At 36.0% G+C, this 27,098-nt stretch overlaps 1 protein-coding gene across 1 annotated transcript in view; it reads left to right on the top strand.

Moving 5' to 3' along the window:
* LOC149773032 (S-adenosylmethionine decarboxylase proenzyme-like) overlaps positions 1 to 27,098 on the top strand; it is a 129,132-nt gene that overhangs the window by 37,650 nt on the left and 64,384 nt on the right. Inside the window, exons 2-4 of the mRNA XM_089946919.1 lie at positions 5,418 to 5,504; positions 21,579 to 21,705; positions 23,202 to 23,276. Coding sequence (XP_089803045.1) covers positions 5,418 to 5,504; positions 21,579 to 21,705; positions 23,202 to 23,276 — 289 coding nt within the window. The remainder of the gene's footprint in view (positions 1 to 5,417; positions 5,505 to 21,578; positions 21,706 to 23,201; positions 23,277 to 27,098) is intronic.

The following is a 27,098-nucleotide window of genomic DNA, read 5'->3' as shown; positions in this document are numbered from 1 at the left end:
TAAAACAATTTCTCATAAGTTCTGTGATGAGTGACATCCATGTATGTTATATTAAACCAGGCCAGATCAAACTTGGTATGTAGGCTTAACTTAAAACAATTTCTCACAAGTTCTTCAATGACTGACATCTGTGCAGTTTCATGAAATGATTAAACCAGATATTGGTTGAACTTGTTACCAGTTTAGAGGCTGTACTTATGATCATTGTTTATGAAAAGCAGTGTTTCCTTTTACCCTCATTTGTAGGTCAGAGACTCCAAAAGTTTCAATTTTACCTCCAGTTCTGACACCAGTTTTGTACTCTAAATCTTGCACCCCTAAGGGAAACTCAGGAATATGTACATATGATCAAGATCTTGGACAAACAAAATTATAAACTGTATTTTCTGGTTACTATACATGTACTTCAAGGGGGTTGATTTGTTTTGACATGTAGCCAATGAGCTTTTGAATCTGCTGGCCAGAAGAAGTCCACCTGATATCAGACAGTACACATCGAATAACCTGTTATTGTTTAATCTAAATTATAATAAGAATCAGTTACCAGATGTTAAAACATTATTTAAGAACAGATTTACAGATATGCAAATGTATTTGCACTTGTTACTCTTTACTCAACCTTGCTCATAATTTAATTTATGATGTTAAATATAATGACATCATAATGTTAAAAGTCTTGCGATGTCATAATGTCAAAACATTCATCCATGTTGACAGCATATACAGCTTTGTGATGATGTATATAGAGAAATATTGTACAGTTACTTTAGTGTATATTATAGTATATAATAAGGAAGCATATTAATGAGGTAATCTTGAGTAAATTTTTTTCATCATTGAGGAATGTGTGCAGTGACACCTGCCCAAACCGTTATAAATGAATAAAGGGTACCTAATACTTAAAGGACAAAATCAGCTTCGCTTGGGCCTCTTGTCATCTTATCAATATCAGGGGTTTAGTGTTACAGTGTGTACTTGGTGGGACTCAGGCTGTAAGGGAATCAGGGGTGGGGAAGGGATGCATTCCATCACGTTACATGTGTTAACTTAATCCATTTTTAAACAAATAGACATGTATAAAGAATATGAACATCTTGGCACTTTTAATTTTATGTTGTACTTTATGTTTACATTTATTTATCTGACTGCTTTGGTGGCCTAAGTGGTTAGAGCATCCACCTTGGATGCAGTAGGTCATTGGTTCGAACCCCAGCCGAGTCAAACCAAAGACATGAAAATGGTGCTAGCAGATGCCTCGCTTGGCACTTGACATTAAGAGGTTAGTGTTAGAACTGGTTGGCCTGGTGTCAGGATAATGTGACAGGGCAGGACATGATGCTATATGTCTGTGACAGAATGTCCCTGTGCTAGACATCATTTACAAATACATCATAGTGATTTGACTAACATTGTTGAAGCTACGTTACAAATTCAAAACACACACACATATTTATCTAGTGTACCATTTTTTACAGAGTTACTGCCCTTGTCAATCATCATTATATCTTCGTATGATATATTGCTTTTAATCAAGAACTGCTCAACGTATTCTGACTCTGTTTGATGTGAATTTGTTTCATAGACCTGTGTGTTTTTTTGTGTACTTGTTATTTTGGAGTTATGGCCCATGCAAGTCAGCTTCGTATCATATTCTTTACACGAGATATTGCTTGTAGTAATAAAATCATGAAGGAGTTGGATTGAAACATTATAAATCAGCATTTAGAGGGTCTTGGCCCCAAAATATCGATCTTCTAATAATTTGGTTTTCCAACATGAGTTCTTTTGTTATAAGGCAACTGCTCCAGTGGCCTAGTGGTTAGGGCATCCACCCCAGATGCAAATAGTCATGGGTTCGAAACCTGGCCAAGTCATATGAAAGACTTATAAAAATGGTACTAACAGCTGCCTTGCTAGGCACTCAGCATTAAGAGGTAAGTGTTAGGATTGGTCGGCTTGGTGTCAGGATAATGTGACTGGGTGGGACATCAGGCTACATGTCTGTGGCACTATGCCCCAGTGCTAGACATACCTGTAAACTGCCACATTGCAGACTTCGTAGCACTATGACTGAAAAATTGTTAAAGCTTTGTTACAAATCCAAAGCATGCACATACACACATGCACACAGACATACACACACACACACTGTTATAAGGCCTTATTGAGCAAGTTATAGTGAGTGCATCTCCTTGAGATGTACCAATCACTAATAGTTCCAGTTCCCATTTACTTTTTATTTTTCTAAGTACCATTCCTGCTTTCCCAATTCCTTGAGCATTAACCTACTAGCACCTGGATTATCATTCTCATTGACAAAGTAAAGCACACATAATTGAATAAACAAGAATACAATTGGATCAGACAGATCCCCTTGTTTCAGATCCAGGTTGTTTACTGTGTGAAAGCATTATATACTGTTATAACAGACACTCATATATACAGTTGGGATAGATTGATTTTTGCTTTTTCTTCAAAGGTCTCAGCTGATCAATATTCTTCATGTGCATATAGACTGGCCCACAACCAGTTCCAACTAGAATAGTATACAGTATTTGAAATTACATTTTGTAGGTGTCGGATGCTTTCCTGTTAAATCCTTGGATAGCTAGCTGTAAACACTACATGCATCAGTTGTGTATTTAATTTGCAGTGTACATGTAATGGTAAGATTAATGGGCTCATTTGATTTGCTCATTGATATCAATATACATTAGTACCTCAATAAATGTACTTAATTTTCACATACATGTACTGTTGCTTTGTCCTCTGGCTTTTCGACGATTGGTTAGGAATTTCTTTCCAATATTTGCAAGAAAAAATATATAATAAATGAATCCAAAAATGTTTTGTTTTTTTTAAATTCAGTTAATGCCTTTAAAGGTAAGCAGTTTTGTATAGCAATCCCCAATGCATATGTATAGGCATGAAAAAAAATTAATTATACTATGAAAGAGAGATAAAACTCGATGCTGTTAGTGATCAGTTGTTCATACCAATCAAATAGGAAGAGACAATCACAGATTTGTTATGTTTCAATAAAATCTGTTAGAAATATGCAGCAACACAATTTTACAAGGCATATCATTTTTAAATGCAATTTTGAAGTATTTATACCAGTTTTCTTATAATAATTAAAACACTTTTAGTAAGTCCCCATCAAGTAGTGTGGGCAGAGCACTGGAGTGATTAAAACACATTTATTAATATGTGCAAGGAGATATAGTGATTGAATTACATTAATTAAGGCCACATTAGGCCCCTATTAGCAATATGGGCAGATAGCTATAGTGATTATAACACATTATTAAGGCCCCATTAGGCCCCTTTCAGCAATATGGACAGGGAGCTGTAGTGATTATAACATTATTAAGGCCCCATTAGGCCCCTTTCAGCAATATTTGCAGATAGCTATAGTGATTATAACACATTTATCAATTCCCATTAGGCCCCTGTCAGCAATATGGGCAGGGAGCTATAGTGATTATAACACATTATTAAGGCCCCATTAGGCCCCTTTCAGCAATATGGGCAGATAGCTCTAGTGATTATAACACATTTATTAAGGCCCCAATAGGCCCTTTTCAGCAATATGGACAGGGAGCTGTAGTGATCACATGGATTATCTCTGACTCTCCATCGATAGTTTGGTTTCTTAAAGTAGCTGTACTTGCAATAGTACGAGTTGAATAAAATTATGCAGCTTTATACGTTTTGAGATTTAAGAGGTGTTTAGTTTCTATCTGTTCATGCTATAATGACAGTAGTTACAAACCATGATTTCCCATTCTTGTACTTTATACTCTAAGGTCTTTGGTTTCTATCTGTTCACGCTATTGTAACAGGAGTTATAACCCCTGATCTCCCATACTGGAACTTTCGTTTCATGATTTTACCAAATTGTTGGTATGAATGTTGGATTTCAGTCAGTTTGTGTGTGTGTGTGTGTGTGTGTGTGTGTGTGTGTGTGTATATATATATATATATATAATTTGTTTTATTCTTCAGATGTCTGCTTACTTGGAAATATTTGTTAGGTTTTAGTATCATTAGTGAGCGTTGTTATGTTAGATGGTCCAATTTTTTGTAAATACTTTGACTTTGAATATTAGCAATACTTGGAGTTAATTTGCACCTTTATATTGTCTACAGTATCATCTGGCATTTATATGGCCTTTTCATTGTTGGATACAACCCCACCCCTAATTTGTTGTCATTAAGATCCTTTGTTTAAGACCTTACTGTGCAAATGGTAATGACTAGACCAGCAGTGCATTCACTGTACCAGTTGCTCAAGTTGTTAAAGCAATAACTACACTACTTCAGATACCTTATAGGAAAGATCAAAGGTTAGACTCTTCCGCAACTTGCCTAGGTTTCCATAGGGGGAGATTGCTATAAATCAGAGTAAAGCAAAAATTAAACAGGTGTTTGATGTTACTCTGTTTAAACAGATTGAATCTACAATGTGTAATAATAAGACTTGGATATGATACCTATCCTAACAACCCTGGATAGCTGATATAACGGACCTCACATAAAAATGTAATGTCAAGTTACAGATTTGTCATAGATCATTGCAAAGTTAAATAAGTACAGTGATGTGTGTTCAGGTGTGCGCAGCTTTTGTCCCTCTGATTCTTGTACAACACTAAATATGGTCCCAAGATGAGAGAGCAAAGTTATTGTATGTTAAAATAATACAGTATCTGATCCTATTAAACTACACGTTGTCATTAGTGCAGTGTTATTATCTGTTGCAATAATAATTATAATTTCTGTACAGCAAATGAACCATGACCAATCTTTGATATGTTAAGATATAAAGATACCATGAGCAAAGTATGGTATGTATTAAGAATGTTGTAATCATATTGATTAGTCTTTGATATGTAATAAGGATGGTATAGTTACCATAACCAAACTATGGCATGTAATAAGGATGTTGTAGTTACCTTGACCAAACTTTGATATGTAATAACAATGTTATAGTTACCTTGACCACACTATGGTATGTAATAAGGATGTTACAGCTAACATGGCTAAATTATGGTATGTAATAAGGATGTTATAACATGACAAAACAATGATATGTAATAAAGATGTTACAGTTACCTTAACCAAACTATATGTAATATTATGTTATTTCTTATTATTAGTATAGTGAAATTGGTTTTAGCAGACACATCTACATCAAGTGTATGTCATTAATTCGCTCATGAAGGACATTTATGAACTTTTCTTGATGATGATTTTACTATTCATGCTTTGTACCAAAGATATCTGCCTACAAAGTATGAATATTTGTTATATTTGATGGACAGGTTTCACTGCAAGAAGGAGTAAGGACTCTAATTAAATATCACAGCACTCATTAAATTTGAAAATACCGTTTAACTCGACTCATTTTTTTTCAGATGTCATTGGGAAACTCTGCTGAGACTGGTAAAATGTACGATTATCAGCATGTCCAGAAACGAAAGCATGGATGCTTACGTGCTGAGGTATGATCAATAGAATTGGTAATGTAATGGAATTCAGTTTTGATGAATGCAATTTGATGGATAGACACTTTTAGTTGAGAACGGGGAATTTCAGTGGAAAAATCAATTATTGAGTAGAGACAGGGGAATTCCTATTGTTAATTAGGTACATATAAAGGTAGAAAAACTAAACAAATTGATCAATAGATGGTCTGGCTGCATCTGTAAACACGTCGAATTGTGAGCCCATCTACACTTAAAACAGCACAACATAATCTAGTTTATCAAAACAGTGCCTAGGTGCCATACACAATGCATCGATTTTTGTTTAATAATTAATTTTTCAGATGCCTTATATGATAAACTACAGGTATTTGGAATCGCACTCGAGGGATGGCTGTATCAATTTAGATAAGACTTTCATTTCTGAATGTACCTACATAACGTAATTATACAAGACAATGTTGTTTTTTTTTAAATTGTGACAAAACCCTCATATAAGTTTGTGTTTTATCACCCTTTGAAAACCCATTACAGTTGAAAGGTATTGTGAACTGAGGAAGGGTAAACATGAAAGTGACAGCATTTTTCTTGTATCACTTGCATTTGACTTCACAACTTTGTTGATGCTAATCAATTACAATGAAGATATCAATGCTAATCAATTACACTGAGGATATCATGGCTAATAAATTACAATGAGGATATCAATGCTAATCAGTTACACTAAGGATATCAATGCTAATCAGTTACACTAAGGATATCACTATTAATCAATTACATTGAGGATATCAATGCTAATCAATTACAATGAGGATATCAATTATATGATCATATATTCAGGCAACTATTTTGTTTCAGCATATATGATGCAAGCTTGAAAGTTCTGTTCATATTGTTTTGCACTACAAGGTTTACGTATCAAATTTAAGCTCTCTCCAGCATTTGTGCCAAATTGCAGCACTGACTTGGTTTAGTCTGTAGGTAGATGGAGTCAATTATTGGCTTCTGCCTTTGGGGATAAAAAAATTTAATTGAATATAAGTAATACGTTAACTGTCACTGTTATTTACCTTACCAGTTCCGCAATGGAAAAATCCTCATCAGTGCCAGATGCACTGTCTTTCTGACCTTTGACCCAGTCTGAATCTATGCCCATGTGCAATAGTCCATTCTCATTTTTTTAGGGAGAAATGTGACATCTTAAGCCAAGATGTAGAAAAAGTTGCTTGCTTAGAGAAAATTACAATAGTGATGGGTTGTGCAGTATCAAGACCTGATATTCATAATTTTTTATTAGTGAAACATTATCGTTCAGTCCATAATTACGAGAAAGTTTGTTTTGATAGTCCAGTTAACATTTTTAAATACTTCATGCATATTGAGTCACCTCTCCTCGCTACTCCTTGTGGATCTGGTAATTACTGGAATATGTAAACAATTTCTATTGAGTGGTGAAAATTTTCCATTTGTATGTTTTAACTATGATTGTTTACATGTTGTATGGGTTTCATTTAAGTTATTTAATGTGTGTGCATTATCAGTGTTAATTAATCTCCTTGCGACCTAAGTAGATATTACACATTCCTCCATTAATTGTGTTAGGCTTATCACATTGTTGTATTACATATAAGCTGTTCCTCTGTTTACAACTAATTTGGTGTTTGTAGTGTGGCAGTTTATTATGATGTCTAGCACAGGGGCATCATGCAGACATATAGCATGATGTCCTACCCAGTCACATTATTCTGACACCAGGCCGACCAGTCCTGACATTGTTGTTGTTGTTGTAGGGTTTAACGCCATTTTTCAGCACACGATAGGCTATACATGGCGGCCAGTATTAATGGTGGAGGAAGAACCCAGGAAAACCCCGGAAAGAACCACCGACCCACGAGAAGCTACTGGCAAGCTTTCTCACATACCCACATTAGCCGAATCCGAGACTCGAACCCACGCAGACAGAGGTGAGATGGCAGTGATCCGTAACGGAGAGCGCTTTAGACCACTCGGCCACTCGGGGCCCCAGTCCTGACATTAACCTCATAATGCTGAGTGCCTAGTGAGACAGCTGTTAATACCATTTTTATAAGTCTTTGGGATGAATTGGCTGGGGTTCAAACCCGTGACCTCCTGCATCAGAGGCGTATGCTCTAACCACTAGGCCAACAGAGCAGTCAGCCAATAAACTCAGCAGTTTTCCATTATAGATAAGTAATAAATGATGACAGTGATGTTGATGCAACCCTTGTTATTATATGTCATCTGTTATTTTGTTTCAGAAATTTCTTTTCAGATGTCACACGTTTGGTTAAGTATGGGCAAAAGAAGGCACGAAGGGACCTCCCCCCAATGTATTTGAAATACACAATGTACGTGATTGGACAGTTGTCGATTTTATTGTCAGTTTCCAACACTACCTAGGACTTTGCTGAAACAGGTGTATGTGTAAAAGGAGCAATGAAGTGCATTCTTCTTCCTTTCCATCTGAATCCCAAAGATCTCAGAGGGCACATATAACTGGAATCGGCTGTGTCTACCTGAATGAAAGAAGAGATGGCATCTTCTAGAAGAGAACTAATGTTACAACCTTTTTGGAGGAAAGGGCTACTTCTCAGGGAATTGACTACACTCCCCAGAATATAAGAGTGAGTAGAAACAGCATCCCCAGTAAAGATAGCATGTCTTTTGAAAAGAGGACAGCATCTGTCGTTAAAGGCTATAATATTGTTGGAATTAAGTGCAACCCCACCCCTGACTGTACGAGGAAGGGAAGGAGGGGTTGTACTATCCAAAATGCAAGCGTTTACTCCTAATGGGGGATAGAACTGGGCCCTGTTATGGTGTATAGTTTCTCCAGATACCCAAGGTGAGGTGATGAGTGGTTCACACAACCTTGAGGACCGCTTCGGTGGTCTAGTGGTTAGAATGTCCGCCTCGGATGTGGGAGGTTGTGGGTTCGATACCAGGCCGAGTCATACCAAAGACTTACAAAAATGGTTCTAACTAGGATGAGCCTCACTTGGCACTCATCATTAAGAGGTTAGTATTAGGACCGGACAGCCTGGTGTCAGGATAATGTGACTGGGTGGCACATCATGCTACATGTCTGCGGCATGATGTCCCAGTGCTGGACATCACTATAAACTACCACACTGCAGACATTGTAGTGATATGACTGAAATATTGTTAAAGCTACAGCTGTATGTTAAAAATCCAAATCACACACACACACACACACACACAACCTTCAGAGGGTAATGAATCATTCTAGCTCTTTTAATTCTGAGTAAAGATCTTCCCACAGATCTAGATTGCCATTGACATTAGGCGTCTGTTCACCAGGCCCAGGTCAACAGGTACAAAATGCTGGACACTGGGTGCCTGTCACTGGGCAATGGGAACCAGGCATCGAAAAGACATGCCAAATCCAGATATAGGGTCAGGGATCAGATCAATCTCCCTCTGTCTACATATTATCTAGTTCCCAAACTACAAGAATAGAGCCTATTTTTGCATGCTGCAGGTAAAGGAGGTCAGACATATGTCCCTTCCTTTTCCAGTCTTCCCTTTCAACCCTTTTGGGATGTGGGGTTTACCTTTTTTCAAGGGTGGGATCATCCTGTACATCATAGATGTCTTCTTTATTACTCCCTGCAAGATTGGGTGTTGAGATTTGAAGAATACCACACATTACTCAAGAGGAATCAACATGGAAGATGATTAATTCCCCTTTCCCGTAAAGGCTTGGAGGAATGAGAAAAAATCTTCATGCCTCAGACAAGGTACCAGTTAGAGACAGTTCATTCACTCCTTATGAGCAGTCACAGAACATTTGTTTCCTGCTTCCTAGATTTTCCTGCATATGGATGATTCCAGGCCTAGTACACGTGAATCCAGCTAAAGTTTGTTTTAGAAGATTCTCAGTGACAATCAGTGGGAGAGTTTGTACCCTCCCCTCATAGGATCTCCAGAGCCTTCCCACAAAGCATTTCAGGTGGTCAAGGAGGAGGAGATATTGCCCTTTGACAAGGCTGTAAATAAAATACACCACTTCTTCCCTCTGATATGTGCCCAAAAACTCTGAAGTCCCCATTCTACTATGAGACCCTTGGTCTCATCCTTCACCTATAGACTTCATTTTCACTATTGGATGTTACAAGGAAGAGTCATATCTGCTGTTGCAAATCATTTTTATTTCCAAAACAGTTTTACACTGTTAATCTAGATATAATACACACTCAGTCATTTTGCACCATTTACCAAATCATGCGTGAATTGCTGATGCCCTTTTAGCAGTCGGTTGTTATTTCTCTTTTTCTTGCTGTCTTGTTTGTGATTTTGTTGCATTTTCAGTCTGATAATATACTGAAGCCCTTGATGGCAATAAAACATGATTTGTTTTCATGTCTTCACATTAATGAACAGTGTGTCAGTGTTCTTAACAGATGTCAGTGATACACACTATAGATGTGTATGCCAGCGTCTTTTTCTTCTTCCAGATATTTCTGGTATCCAACAGGGTCAGAAATAAGCTGATGATTGGTCGTTTCACGATAAACAAATTTCTGCAAGCGGAAACCTTCAAGATGGAAACTGCAGCATAAGTTTGGTATGCTATCAGACCCATAGACTGCAGTTTCCATTGATCTTCAGGATGTGAGGGGCCCCGAGTGGCTGAGTGGTCTAAAGCGCTTACCGTTCCGGATCACTGCCATCTCACCTCTGTCTGCGTGGGTTCGAGTCCAAGGCTCGGCTAGCATGGGTACGTGGGAAAGCCTGCCAGTAGCTTCTCGTGGGTCGGTGGTTCTTCTCTGGGTTTTCCAGGGTTCTTCCTCCACCAGTTATACTGGCCGCCATGTATAGCCTATCTTGTGCTGAAAAATGGCGTTAAACCCTAGAACAACAACAAAAATCAGGATGTGAATTTCCACATCCTATTCTTTCCTCCCAATTAGAAATACATCTGGATTTTGATCAAATAGGAGGCATTTCATTTCTGAGCCATGCCATTCGGTCTAGACTTTTCAACCATTATCTTCACCAGTGTTATGGAGAAGTAGCTACACACGTATCGTACCTGGGCATTCTGCTCATTAATTACATCAACATCTTGCAGCTGCACAACATCAATAAACAGTCCCTATTATGTCATACGACCTGCTTTGGTCCATAGTGACTTATTCCCAACCTAGAGAAATCAGAGTTCATTCCTCCTCAGGACTTCACTTACAAAGGGACAAATTTCTTTACCTTTCTGGGTCAGATTCATGTTATCCCAGAAAGGATACACAAAGTCCTGGAATTGTTGTGGGAGAAGAAGAAGAAGTTTCTCCTGTTGTCAGTCTGGATTCATTATCATATCAAATTTCTCCTTGGCCAACTTTTCAGTAATATCTCAAGTCATACAATCAAAAAAAAAATTTGATGGGAGTTTCTCTCCATGTCCCCAAACCCTACTCCTATATATACACATATACATGAAATGTGTTTGGGTGGGTGGGTGTTTATTACGGTGTTCACATCAGGGTCTCCTCAAACAATTCATCATTGTTCGCATATCCTGAATTGTCTAGGAGATATTCATGTAGCTACTTTTTTTGTGGAAGTTTGGAAACTTCTATGAAGGGTAGAGTTGGAAGGGATTACAGTCTCAATTTGTCACATTCTAGTAAAGAAAAATGTCCTTGGTGACAGGCTGCCCAGAATTGGCGGATAGTCCTAGCAGAATGGTCTCGTGATCAGGCAGTGCAGAATTGCTGTTCATTCTGTCAGAGAAACCTCAAGTAGACTTGTTTGCAACAAAACATGAGAACAAGCCACCATTTTATGTTTCTCCAGTCCAAGATAAAAGAGCTTCAGGGTAGTGGACAATATCATCCTCAGGTTGGATTGACTGTTCACTTAAGCATTCCCACCATTCACTTGGTCAGGACATACACAGCTTGGATAGCATCTTTGTGGCTCAAAGGTCTTGGTTCATTGACCTCTTGATTCCATTGATCGATCAACCCAAAGTGTTTCCTTGTTAGAAGAATCAGATTTTGCTACACAAATGTAGTATTATGGTTTACATCAGTCCCCGTATTCTCCACCATAGCGCTTGGCTTACCTCAAGTGATCCATATGCCATGTCATGTTTTTGAGCAAAGTTGCTTTCTGCATCATCTAGGCCTGTAGATGTTCAACATCCAAGGTCAACAATGCAAAATTTGGTCAATGCTCATATCCTAAGAATTCTTGAACAGGAGACTGGTGCATCTGGCAGTGGAAGTAGTTTTTCCAATGCAGAGCGGGTAAGCTAACAATAGTGACAGGTAAGTATTACATAGTTACAATTAGTTTTACTCCCCAACTAGTTTCATCAAAATCTGGATTGTTTTGCCTTATACTTTCTTGTGTTTGTTTTGCCTTGAGAGAAAAACCAGTAGAACTAATAATGTCTAAGTCTGCTTTTCTTCAGACACTATTGATTAAAGTTGACAATTATTAATGAATAGTTACCAGTTGGCAACCTGCATTATTTTAATTAGTCCTTGCTGCTATCAGTGTTGAGATTAATGTTGTCCAATAGGCCCAGCTTTAGTCTATCCATGCTTTGGGCAAAAGACAAGTCCTTTTGGTTGATGGCAAATTCTGTGTTCAAAGACTATATTAGAAACAGCATGTAGTTAGAGCAGCATCTATGCAACAAAATGTCTTCTGTATGCAATGGTGCAACATCACTTCTTGAATTTGCAGAAAGTGAAGTTGAAATTTCATCAGTTTATGCTTAAACCTCTGTTTTGTGTACTTGTGTTTGTATTCAGTGATTGGCTGAAATTGGCCAGTTAGAATCATTGACTCCACATATTATTTTTCATGTCTGATGGTGAGCAGTGACAACATTTTTAATTTTTTAACTTTTATGGTGGTCTTCCATGAAGAGCATGCAGTTTACATTTTTTAATATACCATCTGGCTTTCGACATCTTTTGCCGAGTTTTAGAAATTGGCTGGTACATGAAGTTGCTTCACACATATATCAAAGATGCTGTTTTTTGAAAGACGATTTTAGAAGTGACATGTATAAGTGTAACTACTAGTTTAAGATTTGTTTAATATTGGCTATAAAAAGGAAATTGTTGCAATGAATGACATAAAAGCAGCCACATGAAATTTGCATATAGAATTTGGGGGATTGACTGTAAGAGCAGCATTCAATTTTTCTTCTTTTGTTACAGATGCATTGCAATTATAAAGCGCGTCTTTCAATCAACCCAAATTTTTCTACATAAGGTCAATGATTTACCATGACTAAATTAGTTATGAAAATTCAGATTTGTTCTCAGTAAGTAAGTGAGCAGATAACAAGGGTTTTACTTTCATTCCTGATCCTCAACTCTTCAGTCACAAGAAAGATGTTCACAAAATCAATTTGCTCGAAAATTTGAAGCCTTTGTACCGGTGTTTCTCTTTATCCTTACTAGTACATCAAAGACCCCAACATTTTTTAATTTGACCTCCAGTTTTGACACTAAGGTTTCTATTTTACTCAGTTTTATCCCCAATTCTGACACCAAAAAGGATTTTTTACTCATTCTTGCACCCCTTGCAGATAAACTGCTTTGTAAACAGATTCATCACCTGTAGTTTAGCACATTTGCTGGAGAAAGCTTGTATTTATAATGTTAGACTTTGTACAGACTACATCAATAATTGGGAAATAAATGTTTTTATGCAAAATTGGTTGTGCAAAGTCATGAAGTATAATTTCAACCTTTTATTATTTAATTTTGCCTCAAAAATATTGGCCTGAAAATCTGCATGTAGAATCCACATTCTTCATGTAACTGATTAGCATTAACAAAATTGGGATGCACGATATAAACAAAAGTTGAAGATAATGGATGCACAATCATTGTTTGTCAGAGTTATGTTTACCCTTGGCTGGTTCCTGTTCCTGGTTTGTTCAGGTGTTTACCAGAGTTCACCTTTATTAGAACCATTCTAGAACCTCTCAAGATCCAGCATGCTTTTCTGTTTCTTTGCATTGAGACATTATTTGTCAGATCAGTTAATTTTTCTGGATACAGTGAAACCTTTCATACCATATACCTGTTTGAAGGACACTTGCTTATAAAGGACAACATTTTAAAATCTATATTAATATTAATATCTTTAATACTAATTACATATTTAAGGTAGTCCACTTTTGTAAAATCAGTGCTTTCTGTTCAGCGTAAAATAAAATGACAGTTACCATATGTACTTTGCTTTTAAGTTGATTCCAACTGCAAAACAGCTTATACCCTGATCTGCCAGCACATAATGAGCAGGCAGACCTGGGTCTGTGTTGTTTGTTCTACTAATTAGTCCTAATAAGCTGCTTAGACCCAGATCATCAGGCACATTATGTGATGGCAGATCTGGGTCTTTGTCATTTGGATTTGATTTATTCTTGAGCAGCAATGGTACATAATAATGCCTTTGATATAATGTCACTTTATTTGTTTAGTTTTAATACTTTGAACTCTAGGACTGATTGGACATAACGTGACATGGTAGCAACATCTGTCTCCTATTGACTCACCTGGCTGCAATCCAGGTGGGTTTATGAAATATTCTTGCATTCCACCTGTGTTGTTCATCTTGTCATTCATCCATATTGCTATTTTCAATATCTTCTATAAAAACACTAGGTCCATTATGTTCGGGATGGCTTCCTTAGCAGTTGTGTGGCTTCCATAGCAACCAACATGGAAAACCATTTTTTGTTGTTGTTTTGTTTAGAATGGCTCAGTCAATTTTGATGAGACCTAGCAAGAATGACTTGCTCTGAACAACTTTGTCCAGGGTGGCCCCTATAGCAACAAGATGGCCACCAGTCTAAAACAATTTGATGACTTCTAACATACATTTTTTGCAGCCAACCACTCCAGTGGCCTCGTGGTTAGTGTGTTCGCCTTGGATGTAGGAGGTCGCAGGTTTGAAGCCAGGCCAAGTCATACTATAGACTTATAAAAATAACAGCTGCCTCACTAGGCATTCAACATTAAGAGTTTAGTGTTTGGACTGGTTGGCCTGGTGTCAGGATAATGTTATTGGGGGGGGGGGACATGATATTCTATGTCTGCGGCATGATGCCCCAGTGCTAGACATCTCTATAAACTGCCATACTGCAGACATTGTAGCGATCTCACTTCATGTCTCTCAATCTGTTCCTGCTCTTACCGCTCCGGTGGCCAAGTGTTAGAGCGTCCGCCTTGGATGCGGGAGGTCTCTGGGCATCAGCACACAATAAATAAGAATGGGTTGCAAATTTTAATGAATTATGACCGCTGTCTTTCCAAAAAATGTTAAAATTGCCAGTTCTGCTACACTACAGTGTTGCTGTTGTCATCCACCATTTCAGTTGTCCTTTTATTTTTACAGTCACAATAACTTGCCTGCAGAAAAATAATGCTGATGCCAATGAAAAGTTTACAGACTTTTGGATTCTTTAGTGATTTATGACCTATCATAAATTTGCTATATGTTTTCTGGTGTGGTTAACCAGTGTAATCACAGTAATTGTTTCATGCTGAAAAAAATAATTACATATCATCATAACTTGTATTTAATAAGGGATGTCCGTGGTCTTTGACCTGTGCAATGTGTACCCTCATACTTTTCTATGCAATTACCCTTACTAGGGGAACTATACCTCGCTAAGACTTGAGCAAATAAATGCTCACCAGCTGTACATTTTTAAGTAATTAGGATTGCTTGGATTCTGAAATATGAAAACGAATCCCTTTTTTGAAGTTAAATGCTTAAACATTGTAGGAGCAATCATCCTTAACTTTGCTATTAAAAGATAAAATTGTGTTGTGCCTTAAGTGTCCATGTTTACAGACTGGTTTCTCTGTACTTATGCTGGCATGCATCCCAGGTGATGAACACTGTAAATCAGAAATATTTTGGAGTCTAACATTTTTTGCAGACTTTGATGGGAAGCAATAAATAAAAGTACAGCAAAACTCCATTAATAAGCACTCCAGTGTGACTTAAGAAAGGTGGTCTTATTTCCAGGATGTTCTGAATACCAGTATTATCCTTTTTGGAATCATTATGTATTCAGTGTCTGTGTATGTATTTATATTTATGTGTGTGGATGGTTGGAATGGATGCATGCATGTATTGTCAAGCACATGCTAGTGAAAAAGTGAGACATAACTGTCACTCTTTCAGCATTAGCAATGTTGTTTGTGTGAACTGTTTGTTAATGGTCCATTATACAAGTTTTTATTTACAGTTGTTAAATCCTCCTTACTTGAAAAACCCAAGTTCATTGTTCTTATAAAATTATGTTTATAGCTATGGTTTCAGGGTGTTTAAAGTTAGAGCAGACACAACCTCCCCATAATGTGCAGGAGTGACATAAAGTATCAGGGAAACGTGCAGCTTGTTTAAGTAGAGATCAGATGTTAGGCACTAGCCATCGGCTACAGAATTATCTGTAATCCTGTAGACATTTTTGAAACTGAAACATCTAATGTTGCATAGGTTATATTGCATATCTTTCAGATGAATCACAAAAATATATTGCATTCCATTAGCACAGTCTCTGGTTTTATGGATCTACATACCTTTGTACAAGTTGCAAAAAAGAGAACATGAGTGCATATGCATCAAATAACTTTATATTTTGTCAAAGTTATTGCCAGCCAGTTGTTTGAAAATACACTGTAACAACTTAGATGGTAAGTAATAATCCCTCTCTTAGAAATCCTACTTCTTACCTACCTATTGATAAACCATGTTTGACTTGAAATTGGCCTCATATATTAGTCTCATTTAGAAGAGTTGATGGCCTCCTTATCATCCTGATTTTGGTTTCCACGAGACAAATTCACTAAATTGCAATGGATTTCAATCTGAGAAGGTGTGTGGCTTCAGATTGATCATACCTTGAGTAAGTTTGATTTCTTGCTTGCCTTGACATCATCTACACAAGTTATGGCCCCTGATTACCAGTTCTCTTCTAAATTATAACTGTTCAAATTTTTGTTGCATTTCGGTGGAATAGCATGCAGCTTTTTAATGCCAAGACCTGGAATTAATTTTATTCCATCATTACTAACCTCTTGTACAAGAGTTATTGTCCTTGATTGCCCATCTTCCTGACTTTGGTTTCCACGTCATAATTTTACTGAGCTTTATTGGATTTCAGCATAATTTGGTATGGAGCTTTGTGCTGATGAAAACTTGAATAAATTCAATTTCAAGTGTTCTGCATTGTTATGGAAAGATTTATGTCCCCTGATAGCCCAGCCTCATAATTTTGGTGGCCATAGTAGAACTTTACTAAGAAATATTGGATTTCAGCCAAAGTTGTCATGTGCGAGTATGTTGATGAGACTTTGAATGAATCAGGTTTTGAGCATTCTATATCAACATTTAGAAGTTTTATGGCCCATCTTCTCCAAACTGTACCAGCAGAACTTCTTCTGTATATGGTCCTGACGACCAAACTATACTGGGTTGGAGCCTACAGTATGTAATGCACCTGTTACTACAGGCTCTTCTTGGTTTGTTTTTAATTAATGGGTAAAGCAAAAATTAGAAAAAGAAATGTACTTTCTTCGTTAAGTATTTGCATTTATTCTGGGTTTTATTTTTCTCGTCTCGGTTTATAAATGTTATTCCTCAAATAATTAAACTTGGTGAGGGGATGCACCTTGATAAGTATTTCACCCGTATCACAAAATTAGGTCACATTGACTCCTACATTTATTTCACACTTTCAGTTCCATTTTTGTGTTTCAGGTTTAAGCTAAGATCTTGCTTGAATCATCAAACTAGGTTGTAAACAGCCCTGATAGTTGTTGTTATTTTGGGGTTTAACGCCATTTCTCAGCCCAGGATATTTTATACATGGTGGCCTGTATAACTGGAGAAGGACGAACCCAGGCAAACCCTGTGAAAGAAACAATGACCACGAGAAGCTGTTGGCAGCTTTCTTACATACCCACATTGGCCAAGCCTGAGACTCGAACCCACAAGGACACAGGTGAGATGATAGTGATTGGTAAAGGCGGGTGCTTTAGACCACTTGGCCACCCAGAGCTGCCTGACCTTGTCCTTACATTGAATTGCAAAAAAGGTAATGGTGATCTACATTTAACATCTTGCTTGCTGAAGTTTTTTTATTTAGACATAGCTCTAGACCAGATGCCTTTTTTATACACTTCATATACATGCCGTTTAACTCAGAATCATGAAACTAGGCAAAGATATGTATTGTTATTTTTCAAGCCTTCTTTGTCCAGAATCATTGAATTAAATGATTGTGTATTTAAAGCCATCATTTATTTTTGTTCAAGTTTGTATTTTAGCTGTTCTTGCATCATCAAACTCAAAGATTATATATGCCTGTATGGGTACCATACCTGTACAAAATTGATCACTGTGACCTGTATTTCACATTTTACTGGATGATGTTAAATTTTCGCATTTTGCTCATGACCACATAGACTTTAAGCATGTTGTGTACATTTTATCATGTATGAAATCATGAAAATTGGCAAATGGATGCATCTATAGATGAGCACTAGCACTTAGTGTGGAAGCCTACATTTTGCAGTTATTGACATGGGTTAAGTTTTCACTATCAAATGCTAGAAATACCATATTGATGGTGGTATACATCTCAGTTGGTTACTGCAAAAATATGCACATCATGTCCTATATCATTTTGGGCTTAGGTTAAGGGTGAGAACAATATTATTGAATCTCCCAATAACACACACACATACAATTAGAGACCAATAATTATTCGCTCGAATACGATTAGTGACTGAATGTTCCAAAATAAAATGCTGGGAAACCAATCTTTGAAATGTAATTCACTCAAGGATTAAGTTGTACTTGTGTAATCCCATTTGACCAGCTTAACTGTGAGCAATATAGCCCTCAGCATTTTGAACTATAACAAGCTTAATTGGCAAGACCTTTATTGATTGAATGACAAAGAAACAGTAAATTAGATATTGTAACCTTTGAATTTTACTTTGTTCTGGTATTTACTGGTATTTATTTGTCTGGTTGCCCTAAATATGTGCTAGTTGAAACCTATGTAACCTTTGAAATGATCATTCATATATATATATATATATATATTGTATGGAGAGGATGACAGTTGTGCTGACATGGGATTGGGTTTTCACCAATAGACTTTTTACGATGACTAGTTGGTCCTAAATGAAAATGTTATTGATCTGAGGTCCAATATGGCCACCACAATAGCCATCTTGAAAATCATGTTAACACTACTCCACCTAAAATGGAATGTCATATTGATATGGCATTTCACCGGAAGACTTTCTGTGGTGTGTGGTTGGTCCTAAATAAAAATGGTACTGATCTGATGTCTAATATGGCTGCCACATTGGCCAGTTTGAGATCTTGTCACTGCTTCTCCTGAATGAACAGTCATGTCACTATATGGTTGTCACTACAATATTTTTTATAAAACATTGTTGGTCTTAAATTAAAATGGTGCCAATCTGATGTCCAGTACATGGATATCTTGAAAATCTTGTTTTACCTACTCTTAAATAAGAAGTCTTTATGACATAGGGTTTGATCAGAGTTCTGTGGAGTCCAGATGATCCTGAATGAAAATGACTAACCCTCAATATGGTGGCCATCTTGAATATATTTTTATCTTGACTTCTTCTAAATAGATGGCTATATTTATCTTAAGATGCTGAGGTTTTTTTGCAAGAAATATTACTTGTCACTGGTGCATATGGATCACCACTCATCCTCAAGTAATTATGACCCTTCAAGGATGAGAGGAAGAGTGTGGATATATTTCCTAAACCCCATAATAAATTCTAATCATACCTGGCTTGATTAATTATATTGCTGAATCGTTCTCTGAGATAAATCAGTCTGTGACATGCTCACTTTTGCTCACTTTGATCTGGAGTGGCTGAGTAGTTTTAGGCACTCACCATTACGGATCACTGCCATCTCACCTCTGTCTGTGTGGGTTAGAGTCTCAGTTCGGCCTGTGTGGGTATGTGAGAAAGCTTGCCAGTAGCTCCTCATGGGTTGGTGGTTCTTTCCAGGATTTTCCCAGGTTCTCCCTCCACCATTAATACTGGCCACCATGTATAGCCTATCTTGTGCTGAAAAATGATGTTAAACCCCACAACAACAACAACAACAACAACACTTTGTTCTGAGGGTAAAGGTAATGTAGAAAATAAGTGCTATAGTTTGGCTTAAGATTTTTCATTGGTTCTAAATCCTTAAATCGATATTATTGACTTAAATGAATTTAAATACATAGGAGCAGATGGTATAGTATCTGTTCTCTTTTCACAAATATTACTAATGATGGCAGCAAACTGAATGCGCTAAATAAAAATGGTAACAAAGTATAAATCAACCAGCCTTTTTGGTTAGTTTTTTTTTTGTAAATGGATACAACTTAATTTCAGGTATGATTAGACCCATAGCAGTTACTTCCCCTGGATGTTGTTCTGGTGAGACAAAGAAATGGTAGAAAAAGGAAATCACAGTTTATTCCAATTAGATTTTTCCAGATATGATATATGTCCTTTATTTACTTATAAAAAAATATTAAATCTGCAAAAATATGAAGATTATATGGAGTTGCATAATGATGCTTGTAAAAAGAACCATATATAGCAATTATACACAGACTTAATTTTCTGTATCTGTAAGTTAATACAACTTCAACCCTCCAAGCTACCATTATAAAGCTAGGACCATTAATTCTGTGATCCACTTGTTAGCCGTTGATGTGGAGTCAAGGTCACAACCAGATAAAGTTTGCTTATGGTAAAGGGTGCAATGAATCATTGATATATCGATGCTTTGTTACTTGTGCCATACCAATACGCATATTAATACAGTAGGTGGAGGTGGAGAATTGATACAAAACAATACCTACCCTTTACAGGTTTCTTAAATATTCAGCAGTTATGAATTATTATTAGTTTACCTTTTTATTTTTGTCATATATAAAATAAAATCTGTGGACATCACTCACTCTCCTTCTACAAACAGCACAAGGTGATGTGATTCATAATGCAGCCAATGTCAATAGACATGAAAGGACACTACCTAAAACTCTCATACTTTTTTAAGATGGAAAGACCATCAAGTTGATATGTGTATTGATATGTATCATATCGAACACTGTTTATCGTGAATCACATCGATAAGCAGCACAGGTGTATCATTTCAGCCCAAAGTTATTGTTTTGGTTACCATAGTTTTGTTTGCTTATAATTCCAAACGGCTTTAATGTTTTTTTTTTATATATATATCTTAATTACTGTCAATCATTATAAAGCTACATGTGCACTTAATCATTTGACATTGGGTTCAGTATCACATGCTTTACATCAATGCGTCAGTCATGGACTTGACATACATGCTCTGGTAGTCTTGTTGGTAGGTAGGTAGGTAAGGTTAGGTTAGGTTAGGTTAGGTTAGGTAGGTTCTTGTACTCCATACTAGCAGAGGTCTTCAGAAAATGAGATCTGTAGTTGTCAAAAATAAATACAAAGGAAAAAAAACCTGTCTACTTTTTGTATTGGGGGTCATTAATGAATGGAAGTTTGAATGGATGACAAGTAATTTGTGAAAATTTGATATCTCAGATGTGTTATGATAATTTCATAAATAAGTGATGCAAAAATATTATGATTTACAGTGTTTTGCCTTGGGATGTATGGGCAAAAATAGGAAAGAAACAAAAATTTAACATTTGAATGTGATATTTTTGTCTGTATCCCATGTTGCTTAGAGTAATCCTGATATACAGTGAAGCTTTGTAAATCCAGACTGATTGCAACAATGTCTTGATATACAAACAACAGGGGAGAGGTCATTAAAAGCAAGTTGACGAAAAGGTTTTCATGACCAGCAAATATTAATCCTGGACATGAAGCACCACTCTCTAATTAATGAAATATTATGGGATTTCCTCTGTTATTCTTTAAAATGATTCAAGAATATGAATTATTCAGAGGAAACTAAATTGTCTAAACAAATGATGTTTCACTGTATATGCATGTGTCCTAATTCCAGCGAGAGCAGCATGTTTGTAACCAAGGACCGCTTTATCCTGAAGACATGTGGGAAAACAACCCTCCTTCTAGCCATAAAGCCACTGTTGGAGATTGTCCAGAAATACTGTGGATTTGACGACGTTAAGGTGTGTGTATGTAACCTATTCAAGTTATAAAAGATACTAAACATCAGCACAATACTGTATATGGGCCAGTTTTTATGTTGCCAGATTCTGACACTGTTGCCTTGTTTATACATGCCTGCCATTTTATGTATGTCTATATCTATATATATATCTGTCAGTCCCTTTATCCACCCATCCAGCCATTCATATATCATTGGTTTTATTTGCACACCATAACTTTAGTTCTTCACTATCTAGTTGCCAGACTTAATGTGTGTTGTACACTTGGTGTAATGAAGAAGCCTATCAGTTTCAGGGTAAACAATTCAAAGGGCAAGGTCACTGATTGAAAGAATTTAGACTTTGTTGATGGTTAGAATATAAGGTAAGTGAGAAGCCTATTGATATTTGGGTCAAAAGTTCGAGGTAACTGACTGTAAGAAGAAAAAATGGTTTCTTCACAGTAATGTTATTTCTACATAACATGCTTGGATCAAACTTTGCAGAAGTCTTGAACATAGAGTAAAGAAGAAGCCTAGTGATTTTGAAATGTCAAAGGTCATTATTACCTTGGCAGAAAGAAGGAAAATGGTTTCAGCAAAGTAACATTAATTGTATATAATGTAGATGGACCAAAACATTGTTGATGGCTTGTATTTTTGGTGTAAGGAAAAACCTATTGATTATTGGGGTCAAAAGAAGAAACTGTTGTTTGATCAAAATTTTTTTAGCTTTGCATTACAAAATTGGTCCAAACATGGTTGATAACTTCCACTTTGTTGGGAAAAGCTTATTAAGTGTCAAAAATTCAAAGGTCATTGACCATGTACATTATTGAAATTTGTGGATGGCTCACATGTTTGCTAAGGCAGAAGTCTGTTGAGTTGGGGTTAAAATGTTGATGGTCTTATTCACTTTGACTTGAGAGGGAAAAAATGATTTTTTTAATAATAACTTGAGTACTTGATGATGTACCTTGACAAAAGTTTTTGGAGGGCCTTTACTTAAATTATGGAAAAGGCATATTGATTTGGGGTCAAAAGTTTAAGAGTCTAGGTCGTTGTGGCTCAGATAACAACCTTTGGTCTTTGATCAAATGTTTGGAATGGCTTGTGATAAGTAGTAAATCATCTTATATTAGCTGGGATCAAAAGGTCAGATAATGGTCATGGGTAGTTGAATACAAAGTAAAGCTTTTGTGTAAAATATTCAAAATGTCATATCATTAATTCTTGATCTGTTTTGAGGTAAGTCTTGGTGTTCAGTGGAGCCCTCATTTACATGACTTTTCATTTTTTCTCAAAGAATAATTGCATTATTGTTTTCTGTCAATTGCATGATAACAGTGAACCAGAAGTGATTATCTGAGGTCTGACTATCATAATAAGTTTTTGCTACCTTTTGCACTGTGGCTATCATAAAAACGTTTTGGTGTCTGTTATCAACAGACACTGCTACTTAATCGATAAAAACACAAATAATATTAAGCTTGCTGTTTAATGTTGTTTATGTTGTAGGATGTCTTCTACTCTCGCAAGAAGTTTATGAAGCCAGACCAGCAGGACAGAATTCATCGAAACTTTGAGGATGAGGTAGGGTTTAATGGGATCAGAAATTTTCGTTTTAACTCTTAATCAACTGGGTTTGACTGTTGTGTTTTGCACATTTTTTCAGTGTATAACATTTCTTTATGTATTCACCTACACTCGTGAAATTTGAATGCGTCAGAGTAACTCATCTGTACCAAAACTTATTACACCTCTCCCTTGCTGACTTGCAAACAGTGGGGGCCAAAAAAATAGACTGCAAGGTCTGAGGTAACTGTGGAACCATTGACTGTGAGAAGAGATTAAATTGTTGAATATTCAGTTTACAATCACATTAGGAATAATTGTCAGTAAATAGCTTTTTCTAATGAAGTTCTTTGCTTGTCAATAAAATACCTTTATTTTCAAAATAACCAAAGTTGGAAAGATTGGTTAAAATTCTTACTCCAGGAAGTGTCAATGCACATCACATGTATACCAATGAAGAAAACAAAACATTGTGTATATTATATCCCTGCTTTTTGCATTTGAATCTGGGCACTTTATTTTTAAAAGAATGAATCAATAATCATTGATTCAGAAATAAACTATATTCTTTTAAAAACAATTTTGACATTTGTTTTGAGAAACAACATCAAACTTGTTTATTCTGTCTATTGAAGTTTTGGTTTCATTGCAAGTAATCAATACATTTCTGCTCATTCTTGAGAAAACCTCTGAGTACCAATTTGGGAATTTCAGTATTTCTGTGAACTTTGAAACTTGTTTCACCATAATTAACCCTTTCTGTGAAACTTAACTAAGCTTTTCATGTACTGAATATGCCTTTCACTTGGTTCTCATTCTATCCTTGATCACTTTGAAACTTGCTTCACCATAATTAACCCTTTCTGTGAAACTAACTAAGCTTTTCATGTACTGAGTATGCCTTTCACTTGGTTCTCATTCTATCCTTGATCACTTTGAGGATGAGTATGATAATCCACCTATTAGCATTAATGTTACAGATGTTTTAATTATATTTCTTAAATAATACTATTTAATAAAGATGTCTGATTGGTCAGTTGAATTGAATTGAGACAGGATTGTACTCACTAACTCTGATGTGAGTAGGATTTGCATGCTTTCTGACTCTTTTCATTCTGTGACATCGACACTAGATATAGTTGCAATAAAGTTGCATGTGAAAATTACTTTTTTGAATGCATCATATGGTGAGAGTTGCTGTGATGCAACTTTAATGCTTAGTGAATTTTGTATTTTCAGCAGTTCATTATACTCTCAGTATCTTTTTCAGTTTCACTAGTACATGATAATTGGCATATTGATTTATCTGAAGGAGGGTAGTTTAGCTATATCAGAACTAGATTGCTGTGACCTAATTTTCACACTTGAATAACTTGTAATATTTTAAATCTGACAATCTGAGTATTTTGGACAATGTTTAACCTATATTCATAAAAGTTGGTATGAAGATGCATCTTTAGAAGATTAACTTAGACATACCAAAAAACTAGGTCACTGTAGCATGGTAACAATTCAGCACCATACCAAACATGTCATTGAAACCTAACTTTGCAACTTTAGAAACTTGTGTATTTTCAGCTTTCCATTCAATACTCGTTCAGTATCTAGGACCCTAATTTACTTTCATAAAAGTCATAACAAAATTAGGTCACTTTGATTTAATCTTCACATTCGAGCAACTTTTCAGTTATCCCTTTGTTAAATACTTGATATCTTTGGCATTGAGTCACACTGATGAAAATTTAGGCAGGGATGCATCTCATATTTGTTATGAGTCTGTGCTATTAAAATAAGTAACAGAAAAGAGTGAAGACAACAAGCTTTGTAAAATTTAACAAAAAATAGTTTATTTCCCTTGAATACAAGGTGAAAAATGAGGGAAAAACTTGTGTTTTACAAATTAAATCCCCAAATATAAAAGAATTAAAAAAACAAGTCCTATCAATGAAAAGTTCTAAGTAAATCTCAGTTCAAATCCCAATGAAATTCAAGATGGAAGGCAATGACATCAGTAATAGTCAGTGTTGTATTGATGTGTTGACAGTCTCTTGTTGAATCACAGAAAATATTATTCCAGTTTTCAATTCCATATAAATTCCAGTAAATGTCTTTGACCAAGAATTATATCAGAGCACTTTTGTTTTTCCAGAAAAAATAATCACTTGAATTCAGTAATTTGAAGAAGAAAAAAATTCAGCCCAAACTGTTCACAACATAATACAACTTAACGTGTCATTGTCAAATGTTTTAAGCCTGACTGACTAGCTTTTGTCAATCTGTTATACGACTAAGATGCAAAACAAATTCCCAGATGTGTGGCAAAAGTTCATCCTTCCGGAAAAAAAAAGTTTTTTTACCAATTCTACACATGCTTGATGTCACGTCCAGGTATGACCTTGACTCAACTTAATGGTTCTTACTCTGAGAAAGATAATAACAAAAAAATTTAAAAAGTTGTTTACCAAAACTGTCTCTGATTTTGGAACAAGGTCAGCAACTAGATACAATGTTTCAATTCTAGACAATGTCAAATACAGTAAACAATGTTACATTACAATAGCATTTAATGGAATAAAAATTTGTAAAACTAGCAAACAAATAATTAAATTAAATATACATAACATAATATAAACTAGCCATGTTAAACTGGGTCACTTACCTTAACTTTCATGCCTTAGTGACATTTGTTTTTGCAGATATTTTTCATATCTTTTGAATGTTTTGCATGATTAAAAACTTGCTTAGGGGATTGTGATTAGGAGCAAACTTCTGGTTTTTATTTGCACAGCTCTGTAATGGTTGACCTTAGAGTTTGATGTGTGTAATGGGCTTCAGCATTTAATCCAGCTGTGTTAGGGTTAGGATTGGAGACTGAATAAATGATGTTTTTCATGCAATAAAAGTTATAAAAGTTTTGATGTGATTTTGTAAACACTGGGGACAATGTGGGGAAAACTTCCTCTCAATGTTTTATTTTAAATTTTTAATCAATATTTGTATTTTTCATGCAGATTTATTCCTTGCACTGAGCTTTCTAAACAATAACAATTATTATGATTGGAAGTATACTCATCTCTGTTGACCCATCTCTTTAAATATAAACTAATAAAGTCTAGTTTGATAATGAAAAAATGTTCCCAATGCTATGAAATGGGTAAATTCATGTTGATACAGTTGCTGACTAAAGAACAAGAATTTCTTCTGATTTAATTTTTTTTGATGATGACCAGAGGATTTGCAAACTACTCTATATACTCACATAATGCACCAGCTGATTGGGGTCTATGTTGTGTGTTCTACTGATCACTTATGTTCAGCATAGATCAGATCTACCGTTGTTTTATGTGACAGCAGATCTGGGTCTAAACAGTTTGCAGATGGACCCATCATTTAAATGACTCGATAAGGTGGTCAGCATTTCTGTACTTACGGTCAGCTCAGTGTGTTTCTTTGTCAGGAAGGACAGGAAAGATTGTATTATATTTTTGCTCAGATATGCATTGTATACTTGCATACAAGTTGGATTCAGCTGCAGACAACATAGACACGATCTGCATCACATAATGCAATGGCATGTTATGGTCATGGTTGTGTGTTTTGCTGATTAGGCCTGACAAACTGCATAGACCTAGGTCTGCTGATGCATTATGTGATGGCAGATTTGGGTCTGTGGAGTTTGCAGTGGGATCTGACATATAGTGACTATAGATGGTAACAGCTCTGTTTTTTTGTAACACTTAATTTACCAGCAATGTAAGGATAAACCAGGTCTGAATGTATGCTAGGATTGAAAGTTTACTTTTCAAAGATTCCATCACCAATCAAATTTTAACTGAGTTG

Source organism: Sinohyriopsis cumingii, unplaced genomic scaffold, assembly GCF_028554795.1.
Source record: "Sinohyriopsis cumingii isolate HCF-2022 unplaced genomic scaffold, ASM2855479v2 utg000913l, whole genome shotgun sequence".
Classification (NCBI taxonomy): Eukaryota; Metazoa; Mollusca; class Bivalvia; order Unionida; family Unionidae; genus Sinohyriopsis; species Sinohyriopsis cumingii.
This window is presented reverse-complemented; position numbering and strand designations above follow the sequence as displayed.